Source organism: Peromyscus leucopus, chromosome 7 (genome assembly GCF_004664715.2).
Source record: "Peromyscus leucopus breed LL Stock chromosome 7, UCI_PerLeu_2.1, whole genome shotgun sequence".
Lineage (NCBI taxonomy): Eukaryota > Metazoa > Chordata > Mammalia > Rodentia > Cricetidae > Peromyscus > Peromyscus leucopus.
In genome coordinates this window covers 29,599,375-29,614,340 of record NC_051069.1, presented here as the reverse complement: position 1 = coordinate 29,614,340, position 14,966 = coordinate 29,599,375, and the positions used below count along the sequence as shown (strand labels likewise).

At 55.2% G+C, this 14,966-nt stretch overlaps 1 protein-coding gene across 1 annotated transcript in view; it reads left to right on the top strand.

The window, feature by feature from the left end:
* The first annotated feature begins 3,320 nt into the window (after nt 1–3,320).
* Nucleotides 3,321–14,966, top strand: part of Nectin1 (nectin cell adhesion molecule 1) — a 62,657-nt gene continuing 51,011 nt past the window's right edge. The window contains exon 1 of the mRNA XM_028866321.2: nt 3,321–3,670. Within this exon, the coding sequence (XP_028722154.1) occupies nt 3,592–3,670 (79 nt within the window). The 5' untranslated portion in view covers nt 3,321–3,591. The remainder of the gene's footprint in view (nt 3,671–14,966) is intronic.

Genomic DNA, 14,966 nt, shown 5'->3' with positions numbered 1-14,966 from the left:
GTATTGTGAAGACCATACAGAAATCATGAGCACAGAGAGACCAGGCTGATAAGAGCAGACGTGAGGTCGTGTCATCCTGGATAGAACACGCCTTTAATCCCAGCACTTGGGAGGCAGAGGCAGGCGGATCTCTGTGAGTTTGAGGCCAGCCTGGGCTACAGAGTGAGTTCCAGGACAGCCAGGGCTACACAGAGAAAACCTGTCTCAAAAAAAAAGTCAGGACCACACCCTGTGCCCTCCTGGTGCCTGGCCTTGTTTTCCTATCAGCAAAGGAAATCTTTCTGATCTTTTGTGATCCGGTTGCACACACCTGCCCCTCTCTCACACTCCCTCAGACTGCGAAACAAACCAGGCCACTTGCTGTTCTCACAAAGGCAGAACCCTTACTTTCAGACTGCTCCACACTCTTGCACAATAGTACTATTTCCCCAAAATTCTCTCTCTGTCTTCCTAGGTTCAAATCTGATCCAGCCTTAAGAGCAGCAGTTAACTGTTGCCTCTTCAAGCAGCCTTCCTGCGAGTTTACAGCCGAAGGTAGTGCACTGCCTTGCTCACTTGCCTACATCTTCTCCACCCTGAGGCAGTTTGTCCCTCCTGAAGACACACACCCTCTTTATAAGCCTTGTTTTGTTTTTTGTTTGTTTGTTTTCCGAGACAGGGTTTCTCGGTGTAACCCCAGCTGTCCTGGAACTCGCTTTGAAGACCAGTCTGGCCTTGAACTCGGAGATCTGCCTGCCTCTGCTTCCACCTCTCAAGTGTTGTGATGAAAGGCGTGTGCTGCCACCCGGGTTTTAAGACTTGTTGAGAACAGCAATCTCCAGCAAGGGTGGGTGGAGAAGGTAGGGACAATTGACAGAACTTGGTGTACCTGGAATCACCGCCTGGAACCCAACCCTTCAGCTCCTATGATGCGTCAGGCACAAGCGAGACACTCGTTTTGGCTTTGGCAAACTTAAAAGCACTTGCCAGCCAAATGGGAGATTCCTGGCTGGGATCCTGGCCACCACTTGCTAAATTTAACAGGGCATTCCCCAGCTTAAGACCCTCCTGCGGCCACTACCTGGCATAATTCTGATCTACAGACTTGACCTTGCCACAAGCTGAGGCCAGGTTAGGACCAATTATTTATGAGCCCCTTCCCTAATACCTTAGTTGTGGCTCACCTTTGTGGTTTTCCCTGTGCTGACCCCTACCTTAAATCCAGTTGCAGCCAGGCAGTGGTGGTGAATGTCTAATCCCAGCACTTGGGGAGAAAGAGGCAGGCAGATCTCTGAGTTCGAGGCCAGCCTGGTCTACAGAGCGAGTTCCAGGACAGCAATGACTAAACAGAGAAACAAACCAGAAATAAGTAAATAAATAAGTAAGTAAATCAATCAATCAATCAATCCAGTTGCTTGAGGGACTGTGTGTGTCTGATTGAGACTTTCAGTCAGCCCCACCCCCACTCGATCTCCCTTCCCACAGAAGGGTCCAGCCCAGCCCAGCCCAGCCCAGGCTAAAGTAGATGTTTCCCTGGTGATTCTGAAAACCTACTACACTGTGGTGAATGATTCTTCAGAACTTCTGTTTCTGTGTCCCTCCCCGGACTAGACCCAGCTCCCGTTGGGCAAGGACCAACGACGAGACCACGCAATGCGTCCGCAGGTCTGGCAGCTAGTATGTTATGAAGTCGGTCCTGAGTTACACATGTGAAACTTAAAAGGCTGCAGAGAGTGAGTGTTCCTGTGAGTGGAGTGACTTCTTTAGGAGACCGAGGCCATGAGCCCAGGAGTGGGAAAGTGTCACCCTCCTCCACCCTCAGGCCCCTCCCACTCTCGGAAAGGGAAATTTACATTTTATCAGAATGTGGCTGCTTCCTATGCCTCTGTGCCCTTGGGGTTGGGCAAAGGGCAGGGGGGGGGGGCGTTGTCTGGTCAGGCCTCCTGGGAGTGTTCAGCTCTCTTGACTGGGAAACCCTGTCTGTCTGCCGCTCCCAGGCCAAGGATGGGGAACCGAAGGTCCAGGCTTCAGACTGCTATGGGCCCCTCCGGCTCAGTCACCTTGGCAAGAAGCCACCCGGATGTGGTGGGTGGCGAACAGGATGGGGCGGAGAGTCCTGGCCGTTCTGGGACACCGACTGGATGGGCCACTTTCGCGGGAATCCCGCAAACCGCTCAGAAACGTGGTGCGGGCAATGGGAGCCGACTTGCTTTCTTGCTCTTTGGGGAAAGCAGAATGCTTCAATTTCGGGACAAGGACCCCCTGAAGGCAATGAGGATTATAAAAGAAGTCCCACTAGAAATCTGAGTGCCCTGATCTCATCCACTAATGCCTTCCCTCCGCTTCTCCACAGCTTTCGCGGTTGGGTCTCCGCTAAGCTGGTTCTGTCCTGTGTCCGTATCTTGGAGCAGAAGCTTTGACAGCTGGGTTCTAGACTGTTATCTGCTTCTTTCTGCCACGGACCACTCTCTACGCCCTCCTCTGTACCTTTGTTTCTTCATCTGCAAAATGGGCCCAGGGTTGGAGGAGAGGGCTGGAAAAGCCCTCCGAGCTCGGACAATGCCAGATCCAGCGTTCACACGGCTCCCCACGGCCGCCCCCCTCCCCATCTTAACTCCACCCCTACCGAGCAGCTTCTCCCCCTTGCCGGCCGCTAGGGGTCACTGCCTCCCTTTGTCAGCGACCGGGTAGGGCAGCCCGCCCTCCAGCCCTCTCCACGGCCGAAAGGCGACTCAAGGGGCATCTCGCTAGCGAGGGGGCCTGAGCGGGACCCCACGGCCACGCTCGCAGCCGGAGGTGCCTGGGGTTGGGAGGTGCAGGCGCGCGGGCGGAGGCCGGGCCAGGGTAGGGCCGGGCGCGTGGGAGCCAGGAGGGGGTTAACGCTAACCCCTCCCCCCGGGCTGACATCACGGGAGAGCGGGTGAGAGGCTGGATCGGCGAGTGAGAGAAAGAGAGGGAGAGCAGCAAGCGCGGCTCGCCTCGGCTCCCAGGCAGCTCCACATTGTTGCGGATCGCCCGCACCGGGCGCAGCGGCAGTGGTGGGGACCCCTGGCGCACCTGGCTCGCTCCCCTTGCTCCTCCAAGACCGCGCAGCCCGGAGCCTCGAGGGCAGCTGGCCGCCGGAGCCACACACCACCGCCTGGGCCCCGAGCCCTCCGCACCGCCCGGCCACCCTCGGAGAACGGCCGGCCATGGACGCCTGCAAGTTGGAGCTGAGCGGGAGGGTGTGAGCGCGCCCAGGGCCGGGAGCCTGCGCCGCGCTAGCCGGGCAGCCGGGCGCGCCGGGGGTGGGTCCCTCTCCCCAGCCCGGCTCTGCGTGGAAGAAGAGGGCGGGGACCGGGGCGAGGAGGAGAGCGGAGGAGGCGAAGGGGGCATGACTCGTGCAACTTGCGGCGGGCATCTGCCGAGGCTCTGAGCCGGCGGCAGCCCGGGCCCGGATTGTGGCCGCGCGGATCCCACCCAGCCCATCCCGCCCAGGCCGACGGCTGCGGCTGACCTGGATCCTCCGAGCGCCAGCCGGCCGCCAGCGATCCGCCCTCGTCTTCCAGGCTGGTTTCTGGAGCGCGAGGAGCGCCCTCCTGGCCGCCCCATTCGCCGGACCCCCGCCCTCCGATGGCTCGGATGGGGCTTGCGGGCGCCGCTGGACGCTGGTGGGGACTCGCTCTCGGTTTGGCTGCCTTCTTCTTCCCAGGTAAGACGATCGCCTCTGCCTCCCCTTCATACCTCCCACCCAACCAGAGCCTCCCCGGGACTGGGAGCTGGATGACGGGCACGACTGGGTTGTAGGGAGCGAACGGAGCCAGAAAAGTTGGGTCACGCTTGGATAAGGAGTGGGGGCTGGAGGTGGCTCCGTGGAGAAAGGGGCTGAGAAGCCGAACAGCCTGCCCTGCAGGGAAGCAATCGGATGCACGTCTCTATGTAGCAAGAAAGCACTTTCTCCGCTCAGTTCTTCACAAAAATAATAATATGTAATAGGGTTCTATTTATTTAATAACCAGTTCTCAGCTCGAGAAGCAGTTTGGAAACACTGAGTGTTACATAAATGCAAAATAATCACCGTAATCACAGGCTCGGGGTATGAGACAACAGCCCCAGGGGGAGGGCGTCAGTCTCCGAGCTGGTGGGCTATGGGCTTGGAGGGTTGCAGGGGGCTTCGTTTCTTTTGGCGGCCTCTTGTCAGATGGTTTCGGGCTCGCGGGGGGGCCCCCTCTTGCCCCACATCGCCCCACAGCGGGCGCTCGGAGCGGCTCCTGCGGCACAGGCAGCGTCTTGCTCACCTGCGGTTCCTTTTCTGGAGGGTGAGGCCGGGCCGCCTGGGGATCACAAACTCCCGGCCTTGCGCGGGACTGGGCTCCGCCTTGGAACTCCACTTCTAAAGCGGAGGGCTCCCCCAGGAGGAAGCTCCATGGGCTTCATGCCAGCCAGGTGGCCGCATGACCCACTTTCCCAAGAGGCCCCGAGGGTGTCCCGCGAGTCTTTCCTCGAGGTGTGAGCTGCCGGCAGAAGAGGGGTTAACTCCGCGCCGACCCTGGGGTGGCCCGTGGTGGCCCTTTCTGACGGATGAGGTGGGGGCGGAGGCTGGGACCGGCCCAGGCATATTGTGCTGGGGAATGAACTGGAAAATGCGTTTAGGAGGCAAATCCTACCGAGTCCCCTTGCCTGGATTTAACCCCTTGTGTCCCTGGGGAAGCAACTGGGCTGCCAGCAGGACACTAATGTGGGCCAAGGTGGGGGAAGTATCTCTCTAGCCACCCCACCCCCAAACAAACCTGAGATGAGCTCTGGTCCTAGCAAGATGGGGCCTTGGGGGGGGGGAGCGGGTAGGGGAAGCTTGACTGTGGCTGGTGGTCATCAACTCGGGGTGGTGGAAAAAGGTGCCGAATTAAGAATATTGGATTCCCAGCCACTGGCCACTGTGCTTCTGCGGGCTTGCCAGGCAGTTTGTTCGGAAGAGGCTGGCCTGACTGCCCAGGTGTGGTTTGGATGCACTCCTGGAAGACAAGAAAGAGCCTGGCCTCATTTACTTCCTTTACTGCCTCCTCCTCCTCCTGCCAGCTCGCTGCTGGGGCACTGCACCTCTCCATCAGTGGTGGATGCCAGCCGCAATTTGGGAAAGCGGGGATATGGGCCTGTGTGGAGTGCTCCCCTCTTGGGTGTCCCAGGAGGGGACATTCCATGTCACTGTCCACAGGAGCATGCTGAACCTTCCACCAGTGTGGGTTGGGTGGGAGTGAGAGGACTTCACCCACTTTCTTGCCGATGATGTCAACTGCAGCACACACACAGAAACTCAGCCTCTAGAATTCACCTGGTCAGCGTAGGTCGGGCTTTAGAGAACCTTTTAAATCCCTAACCCTTCCCAGAACCCAGAGCAGGGACAACTTGCCAAGAGCCCTAAGGATTCCTGGCGCACTTGGGGCTAACCTCATCCTGGGATGGACAAAGGGCCAGAGGGTTTGAGGAAGGAGGCTCACCCCTTTCTGTCTGTTGCTCTATTTCCCATTTTGGGTTGAAGCACGTTTAATTCCATCCTTGGGGATTAGAGGTCCTGGTATGCTCCGCCCACACAACAACAGGGAGACAGGGAGGTGACACTCACCTGGCTCAAAGCGGATGCTCCCCCACCAAAACTCCCAACGAGGAGCTAGGGTGCCCAGAATGGAATCACAGCCAAGGGGCATTTAATAAGTGCTCTGTCACTGACTGTGATTGGTTGGATGCCTCTGTGGCAGCCGAAGTTCCTGGACTGCCCCAGCTCCTAGATGGAGCCTGCTCCCGTGTGCCTGCTGCTCTGCCTGACTTCTGAGGGCCACTGTGACAGAAAGCAGGTAGGCATGGCTACACTCAGTCTCATCCTCGGGCCGAGAAAATCGGAGGCGCAGTTGGCAGCTCATCCCCACTGTGTGCACCTCCCTCTCCCTTCCAGGGCTTCTTCCTGCTCCGGCCTCTCACTGGGGGTTTGCTGGTCTGCTGCTCTTTCCTGGGTTCTCCTGGGCTGTGACAGGGAGGGAGCATCATAGAGGAAGGCGCCCCCAGTGTGTGCGATGACTCCTGACTTCATAGCGCAGCCGACGTGGCTCTTGAAGTGTACACAGAGAAGCATGTTTCTGTAGGACGGTCAGTACAGGTAGGGTAGGAAGCGCCCAGGAGTCTTTGTTTCCTGAGGTGACAGGCTTCTTCTAGGGCGCTCACTTAGAGGAGAGGGTCAGTGTTATCCACAGAGGGATGGGAACCTGAAGAGGAAGGGCTGAAGCAGCTGCCTGGGAAGTAGGTGTCCCACCTATACCACACCCTCTCTAATTGGCTTCCCCACACCTTTGGTCTAGAAAGAAAACCCACACCCTAGGTGTCAAGCTCACCGTGCAAAGACCCGTCAGGCCACAGCTCTCGTTCTCAGTAGGCTGCCTGTGCACAGCACCCCTTCCTGGTGGTGTCCTTTGAAGCCCCCAGAGCTGAGCTGTTGGGTTCTCTTCCTCTTGCCTGTTTCTCAGAGACCGAGGTGGGCTTGGGTTTGCCGGGCCAGGCATTATAGCAGAATCCATTCTCCTGGCCTGGGGCTTGCAGTGTCAAACAGCAGTCTCCAAGCCTATTAGTCAGGCAGCCTTGTGGAGAAGAACATCTGAGTCAGATTCAAGGCCTAACCCTCAAGGCTGGAGGGTAGGCTGGACACTGCAGAGCTTGGGCCCAGTAGGCCTGGCCCAGTGGCCTAGAAGGTTTCTGAACCTGGACTGGTTCAAAATGTGGGACATGTAGCCAGTGGTTCCCTAAAGCAAGCTGGGACCAGCTGTAGGTGGCCAGTTCCTTCCTTGGCCACCTGGCTTTCATAGTGAGTCCACCTGGGCTATCGCCTGGGCTGCCTGGCCTGTGGGCCCAGTTGTAGGCTGCCAGCATGGCTGTTCCCGCAGCTGAGCCAGTGGGCTGGGATGGAGGGCCAGAGGGTCGGCTCCCATTGCTGCATCAATGATGCTGCCATTGTTTAGCAGCTGACTAATGTTCATTGTTCAGCACAAATAGAAAACACCCAAGGGAGGTGTGACTATAGCGTCTACTCCTCTGATTGTATCTTTCCTGGTTAACTTGGCAAATTGAAAACCTCTTAACTGAGGAAGGGGGCAGAGAGGTATCTGCATCACCTGTTGGGCTTTGAACATGAGCCAGGACTACAGGTAAGCATGGACAGTAGCCAGTTGTGGGACTTGGACTCTAACACTCTGACAGGCTCGCCTTTGGTCCAGAGTGGGTGTATATACAGGTGTGTCCAGGGCTTTGCGTGATGATGTTGGTCACCCACAATTCACTGTTACAAGCACAGGTCTGTGAGGACTAGAATTAGGGAGTATATAAACTCATATTTGCAGTCACCGTGGAACTGAGGCTGTAAGCACCAAATGCATGTTCACACATAACTGATTTTTTTATGGCATTCAGATGGGTTGCAGGGGTGATCTCGAGTCTTGACAATGCCTGTGTCTCTGTCTGGGACTTGAGGGTGACTTTGGGAGGGGAGCCAGAATTTGCTCTTAGCTAGCTCGCACCAGGAAGCTGGGTCCCAGTCCTTTGGGGTACAGGAAGCCTTGGTGCTGTTTTCTTGCCCCTCTGTCCTTGGCTTTCCACTAGACCTTGATAACACCTGGGAAGGCTTCCCTCTCTTATCAGCCTTCTGTTGTCTCCTCGGCCAACAGAGCGATGCTGGAGCCAGATGGGCCTGGCCTGCTCCATAGGCTCACAAGATCCTGAAATGTCTGAAAGGGACCAGTTTGTAGGTTTTCGGTTCCTCCTTAGGTACCTTTGCTTCCTGCACGGGCACTTGTGAAAAGGAGTTTGGGGGAGTTAGATACCACACTGTCCTTTTTAAAAGATCCTAAGTGAGAGCTTTGGTCCCCCTAAGAAGCCAGGGGGGTGGCCAGGTCAGCAATGAACGAATGTTTGTGATATAGAATCCTAGGCTTGGGCAACAGAAGGAGAGAGCCTACTTGTTAGAAAAGGAGGTGGCATTGAGGGACAAGGAATAGGGGAACAGCAGTCCCTGGGGGCTTAGCCTCCTTGCCCAAGCCTAGCAGACAAGTATTCCCCTGGGCTGCCGACCGACCCCACTCCATAGAGAGCAAGGCTGCAGAGCCAACAGCAGATGTGCTGGCTGGGGCAGGAGGTAACTTAAGATCTGAGCCAGATCATCTTGCAGAGGGAATGCCCTGAGCTGGAGATAACACCCCTGCGTCCAGTTAACCCTGTAAGCTCCCCATGCCTGGTGAAGCTGGAAGAAGAGGAAAGGGCAGAAATGGGAGTCAAGACGTCAGACCTGCTACCAGAACCTTGACCCTTCCATACATAGAGGCGAACCCAGTGTAACAGAAGAGATCCAAAACAGACCCAGAGAGTCTGTGAGAGCAGAATGCAGGGTCTTGAGAGCAATGGGTAGGTAATCTTTATCCTGGGAAATGCAGAAGGGAATAGGTTTTTATTCTCCAGGGGTAGGGCATGGCAGCTGTGCCTTTCTCAGACTCTCAGTAGAGGGCAGAGAAGCAGGTCACTTAGCTGTCCTTCTCCTGTAACCAGATGTTCACCCCATCTTGGTGGCCCAGCATAGCAAAACTGGCCAAGCTAGGTTGGAGTCCCAGCTCTACTGATGACTAGTTGAGAAACCTTAGCAGAGTTGCTTGCTGCACGGACCTCAGTTTTCCTATCTGCAAAATGGAACTTTGTTGATATGATATTCAAGATTTCAAGATGAGGTGGAGAATGATGAATGGAAAGTCCTTAGCTCAAGGATAGCATGTGATAACACAAAATAATGAAGAGCCCGGGGGTTCTCTCCCCATGTCTTTCCTCTGAATGGCCCTGCCTTTCTGGGTCTGCTCATTGGGCATTCCCACCTTTATGCTTCTCCTTGGAGAAGGCCCCTCAGCTGCCTGCTCATTGCCAGCCTCACGTCCCTTTTCTCCTAAGGGAGAGAGTCCCTGCCCCTATTTGGACCTGATGCTGCAGCCACCTGGGAGCTGCTGGCATGGTGGGAGGACTCGGGTGGCCTGACTGCCTGAAGGTACCTGCCCAGGCCAGTCCTGTGGCGGCCAAGTACTACCCAGGCAGCAGGTGCTGGGCAGCCTTTGTTCTGTAGCATGTTGCCCAGGGCCCTCCAGGCACTGGGTTCGCTCCCTGGCTGCGGCCCAGCTGGGGCGCCATTGCCCATCTGGAGGTGCTTGCAGAGGCAGCAGCCTGGGGCTGGCAGGGAGAGCCTGGGACTCCCATCTGAGGGGAGGGAAGGGAACAGCTCTTGGTGAGGTGGTAGAGGCCAGGTAAAGAGAGTCCTTCCTGGGGTTCCCTCCTTCTCTTCTGGGTCTCCGGTTGCAGACGGAACACTTCCACTAAACTGTCGTGAAAATCATGCAGATGGAACCCTTGTGTTATGTGGTCAGTACCACGCTCCACTCAGAACTTCAGCTAGAATTCACACGAGTTGTGTTAGAATCAATATTGTTCCCTTTTACAGACAAGGAAAGTGAATCTTAGTTTGGTGACTTATTGCCTATCCCGTGCTCGTGTGGCCAAATCAGGGCTTCTGAGGGTGAATCCGGTAGACCGGAAAGAAGGAACGAGCTGGGATGGGCACACAGAAGGGGTTGAGCCAGGTCACCATCGTGTCCATGGTATAGTCATTGACTTTGTCAGCTACCACCTTCCTGCCCTGCAGCAGGTATGGCAGCTCCGGGCAGAGGTAAGCGGAAAACAGGAAAGTGCTGCTGGAGAGGACCGCGGAGCTCAGGTTGGCACAGGGTATGCCTAACAGTGGAGCGGTGGAGGAGAGGGAGGCAGTGAGCATCCTCCCCTGGAAATGTGGGCTGAGATGAGGGCAGGGCCCTGAGGTGTGAGCGTGGAGCCCCAGGGCATGGGCATGCCAGGACAGGGTGTGGGCTTGGCTCAGGCAGAAAGCAGGAGCCCAGGAAGCATCATGGGATGGATGGAGCACCCAAGAGGGGTTTGGGGGTACAATTCGGCACTTTGAGTCAACTCCCTTGCCCGGGCAACCCCCGCCACCTCTAGCCTGTGTGATTTGCACAGACCCCAAATCATTCCCAGTTTATGAGGAGTCTCATTACCCAGCCACAGACAATAAAACCCGCCTGACCACTCTGGCCCGACTCATTAGAGGACATTAGTTCTGCTGGCTCGGGGCTCCTTTGGGACACAGCTGCAGACGTGGTTCAGGAAGCAAAATGGGCCATTGGCCATGGGCACAAGAATGTCCCGTTGAGAGATTGAGGCCCATCAGTGGTCTTAAGTGGAGACCATCCCCCTAAAGTCCTGGAATGCATGCGCCTCCGAGTTGGAAAACAGCTGGACTCTCAGTTCTGTCCCCTGCCTGTGGGGGGAGAAGACCCAGCTTCCTCCCTGGGGCTGTTCTCTGAAAGGAGCTGACTGTAGGCTCTACCCATCATTATTCCATGGATGAGGGACCTTAGGGACAGGGACATCATACCAACTCTACATGCAACTGAAGCAGAGATACAACCTGGAGCCTTCCACGGCCTTGACCTAAATCTTGGCCTGTCTTTCTGTCCAAAAAGCAGAGAATAAAAATGTAGAGACCCTGTGGCAGAAGCAATTCCTCCATCTCTAACTAGAGTTTCATCCAAGACTGAAAGAGCCCGCTTCGACCAAGAACCATCTAGTAGCCTTGGCAAGGTTTCATGTCCCACTTCCGCCCTGGAGTTGGTACCTTGACCAGAGTCCACCTTGAAGTTCCATCCCCCAAAGACGGGTCTGTGTGTTTCCCAGCAGGCTCTAGTGACTATGGACAGCCAACCTTGTTCTGCCTGTGTTCCTGTGTCAGACTTCCCACCCGAAGCCCAGCATACTAGAACACCAGCATGGCTCCATAGATGTCACAATGGAAAACAACCAAGATCCTTCTTGGCGCCCCACGCTTATTGGGAAAATGCAGGCCAGACCCAAATAACTGGTGTGAGCACACTGGGGCTCCCGGGTCTGCCCTGCTCCCATAAGAGGGTCATGCAGGGTAGCCCACGCTTTGGCAGGTGAGCTGGTATGGCCTCCAGATGAGTCAGTGTAGATGGAAGCCTGATCTGTTTGGGCAGACACAGTCAACTCTGCACTGAGGGAAGAGGGCAAGAGGCCAGTAATGGCTCCAGGGCATTCCCTGTGAGCCCCTCCAAGCCTCTTGTGCTATATAAGTGACACTTGGGATGAGGAGGCACCACACCGCTGGTGTCCACCTCTTCCAGTCAGCTGCTACTAGGAGTGTTAGAGAAGGTGCCTCAGGGCCAGGCCGGTGCTGCAGACACTGCTGTGGGCCCTGATGACAGCACATCCTTGGTGAAGCAGCTCCTGCAGCTCCTGGCTTGCATCGGGCCCTAACTCCCGGCTCCAGCGTGCCCACACACCCAGGATACACCTGAGAAGGACACTCATCAGCCCAGGAGCATATGATGGCTGCTTCCTCCCTACAATCGCCCGCTGGCCTCGCCTGCACACTCCACACTCCTCTGTTCATGCCAAGCGTGTTTCCCCCTTCAGGGCCTTTGCACATGCTCTATCTGCACCTTATCCACTCTTTCCTTTAAAGACTAATTCTAAACACTAAATTTGAGCTAATAGCATCATGAAACCTTCATGGACTGCCCTCCGGCTGTGTATAACTTCTCTCCAAGTCTTCCAGTACCTCATCAGTGACTCGTAGTTATTTGGTCCTGGGATTTATCTTCTTCACAAGGCCAAGAGTACCTCTTGGTCTTCCCAGGGCCTAACACAGAGCCAGCTCCATAGTCGACTAGGAGCGTTGCTGTGTGGATAGATGATAGGTGCATGAGCAAACTTGTATTAGAGATCCTTGGGTGCCGGACACTGCTGGCAGCACCGGTTAGTGACTTCATGACCATCACAGATCATGTGAATATTCGTTCATGGTAGATGTGGTGTGCCTGTTTTTATATATGTAAGGATGAGGCCCAGACAGGTTAGGTGACTCGCCTGTGGTCACTCAGCTGATGAGTGGCAGAGTCAGAGTTCAGGTCTAGGAGGTCGGACCCAACGTCCATGATGCTTCCACTTGGCTGATCTGTTTCTCCTCCAGGACTTTGTGGGCAAATGGTGGAGGAGCCTGTTTGCTAAGCCTGGAATAGTCACAAGACAGTACGTTAAGAGTGGTTCAACTCCTGTGCATAGCTCTCCACTGCTTACATCTGTATCCCTTTGAGGATCCCCACATAGCCTGTCCAGTGGTTGCAATGGCCCAGGAGTGTTGCATCTTCAAGAGTCCTGGTGCTATTCCTGTGGTGTCCTTTAGCTACATTGGAAGTTTTAGAAATGCAATCAATATGTTCCTGGACTATCCTGCCCCTTCCCATGTCCCTCCCTCTCCTGGACCTCAGGAGTGTTCATTGGCTGTGCTGGAATGGAATAGACATGTTATTCTTTTATCCCTGAGTCTACACATTGCCAGTGAGTGCCATCATGGGGGCCTCCCACCATGCTCCATGCAGACACATGAAGCAGAGCATTGGCTTCTCCCAGGGAACTTCCCAACAGGTATCAAGGTTCCTGGGTTTGGCACAGATCATGGGTGGGTCCAGAAGGTTGACATGTCTTGCTGTCTCCTAGGGATCCCAAAAGATGGGAAGGGAGGGGCCTCTGCAGGGGCGGATTTAGGGTGTTCATCTGCGTAGGAAGCTTTGATCTCTTGGGATGAAAGGACCAGTTGCTTCCACTATCCCAGGAAGGCTGGGGATCAGGAGCTGGAGTAGAGACAGTGCATCCCCTGGGGCCTGGGGTCTTCAGCCATGCAGCAGGGTGCAGCAGGGTAAAGAATTGGAGAAGCCCAGCCGAGACAATCCTGGGAGCAGAAGAAAACTCAGGCCTTTCCCCATGTTGTGGCTGGAGACTAACCATGGCCTCTGCACAGGACATGAACATATTGCCCCTCTCAGGGTCACTCAGATCTAGAGCTTTTTCCTGGCATTCATGACCCTCCAGGTCACCCAGTGGACTCTGGCCTCACAGCTCCACTGGCTTAATTAGGACATTAGCTAGGCTGAAACACAGTCATCTGATCGGCTTCGAAGCCAAGGAGAAATTCCTCCCAGACCCTCAGATTGTCCATGCTCCATTAGCTTGAATCGCAATGTGGCCCCTGTGGCCCAGACACCAGCTGGAATCATCCCAGACTGGGATCTACTTGAAAGCCCATAGAAGAAACAGGCTTAGGGCCTGCTTGGATCCTTCCCAAATCCAGGGGTTGCCCAGTGATCACAAAGGGCCCCCTACCCAGGAGAGTTTACATCTATGGTGGCTATATTCTGCAGCCTCTCTGGAGGTCTCAGTTGGAGCACAGGCAGGGACAGGCATCTCCCAAGTGTAAATAAGATACTGACGGAGCATCCACACAGTGCACGAGATGATTTTATTATTACTGCCCACCACCCCCGCCCTGAAGCGTCGACATCTCATTGGCCTAGATTGCTGCATCTCTCAGAATGATGGATGGGCCTTCTCTCCCTTCCCAGGCAAGGCAGCAGCCCTGCTACCCAGATACCTCCTACACAGCCCCTTCCTGGATTTATTCTTTGTGTCTGTGGTGCCCAGAGAGTCATCAGTGTCCTGAACCAGCTGAGCACTGATTATCTCCGATGGCTTGATGGATGGGCCTTTAGGGGGACTTAGGCGACAGACCCTACTCCCCTGCTCCCTCCTCTGTCCCTTCCATAGCACCCTTCCCAGCCCTCCCAGGAGGCAGATAATGGGCCTGGGTCTGCGCTGAAGAGAAGCAGGGGTGATAAAGGAGAAAGGCAGTGACAATCCTTGGCACCCCACCTCCCAGTGCTGCTGCCGCAGGGTTAGCTGGGAAGACTCCATCCATATCCACCCCGCCCCAAGCTCTGCATGGAAGCATCGTTCCCAGGCAGCGTGTCTTACCCTGTCCGCCCCCTGTCACTCCATTACCCCATCCCCTCAGCACCGTGGACACAGTTTGCACTGTGGTAATGATCTGTGTGGTTTATGTGTGTTCTTCACAAGTGTTTTTTTATGTCGTGTGTGTGTGTGTGTGTGTGTGTGTGTGTGTGTGTGTGTGTGTGTACTAGGGAGGTTTATGGCTGTGTGTATGTGAGCACACATGAGGTCATGTGCATTGTGTGTATGTGTCTGCTCCTCGTGATGTTGGTTAGGAGTCTGGGTCCTGGAGGTGAGAGGTAGCAAGAAATGCTGATTCCTCCCCTAGCCAAGATCTGCTCTGCCCCCAGGGCCATGTGGAGACACTTGGAGGTCACTTGCAAAATTGTTTTGTCTATAGGATCAGTAACAACTTATTTCACTATTTTTCTTCTCAACATTGAACCCACAAGTTATTTTGGGCTCGGGGTTTTATGAGTGACCTGTTTGGCCTGTGGATCGATGCCATAAGACCTCTAAACATGGGTTCCCTTAACTGTTAAGTTTGGGCGGAGAGTTTGAAAGAGAAAGGACCTGAAAGCTGATAGAGAGCCTGATAGTATGCCATGGGCCATCATTAGCTCTTCACTAAGGGCCCTGACTTTAAAGAAGGTTTAGTCTCCAAAGGAGGAACCCTTCCTAGCAGCATGGTCAAGGTATCCCCTCCTCCAGGCTAGGGGCAGAGCTGTGCACTTAGAGGTGTGCCCTCCCACCTCAGATGGCCGCCTGGTGCCTGGTGGCTCTTTGGGGCCATTTGGTCTCCTTTCTTAAGAAGTTGGAAGCCAAGGTTAAATGAGAGAGACTCGAGATTCTGACTTTCCCACGGACTCCTGACCACTTGTGCAGGCATGGTGGGCAGGTTCATTCATACATTCCCTTGGAGATGGCAGCCAAGGACACAGCGGCAAACATAATGTCCTGGACAGCAGAGGATGGCATCGGCCCTCTGTCCTCTGTCCTCACACATAGCATGTGACACATGGGGTCAATTCTCTAAGTGAGAATGCTCACAACACAGATGCCTAGAAGGCCATGAAGACAGTGTT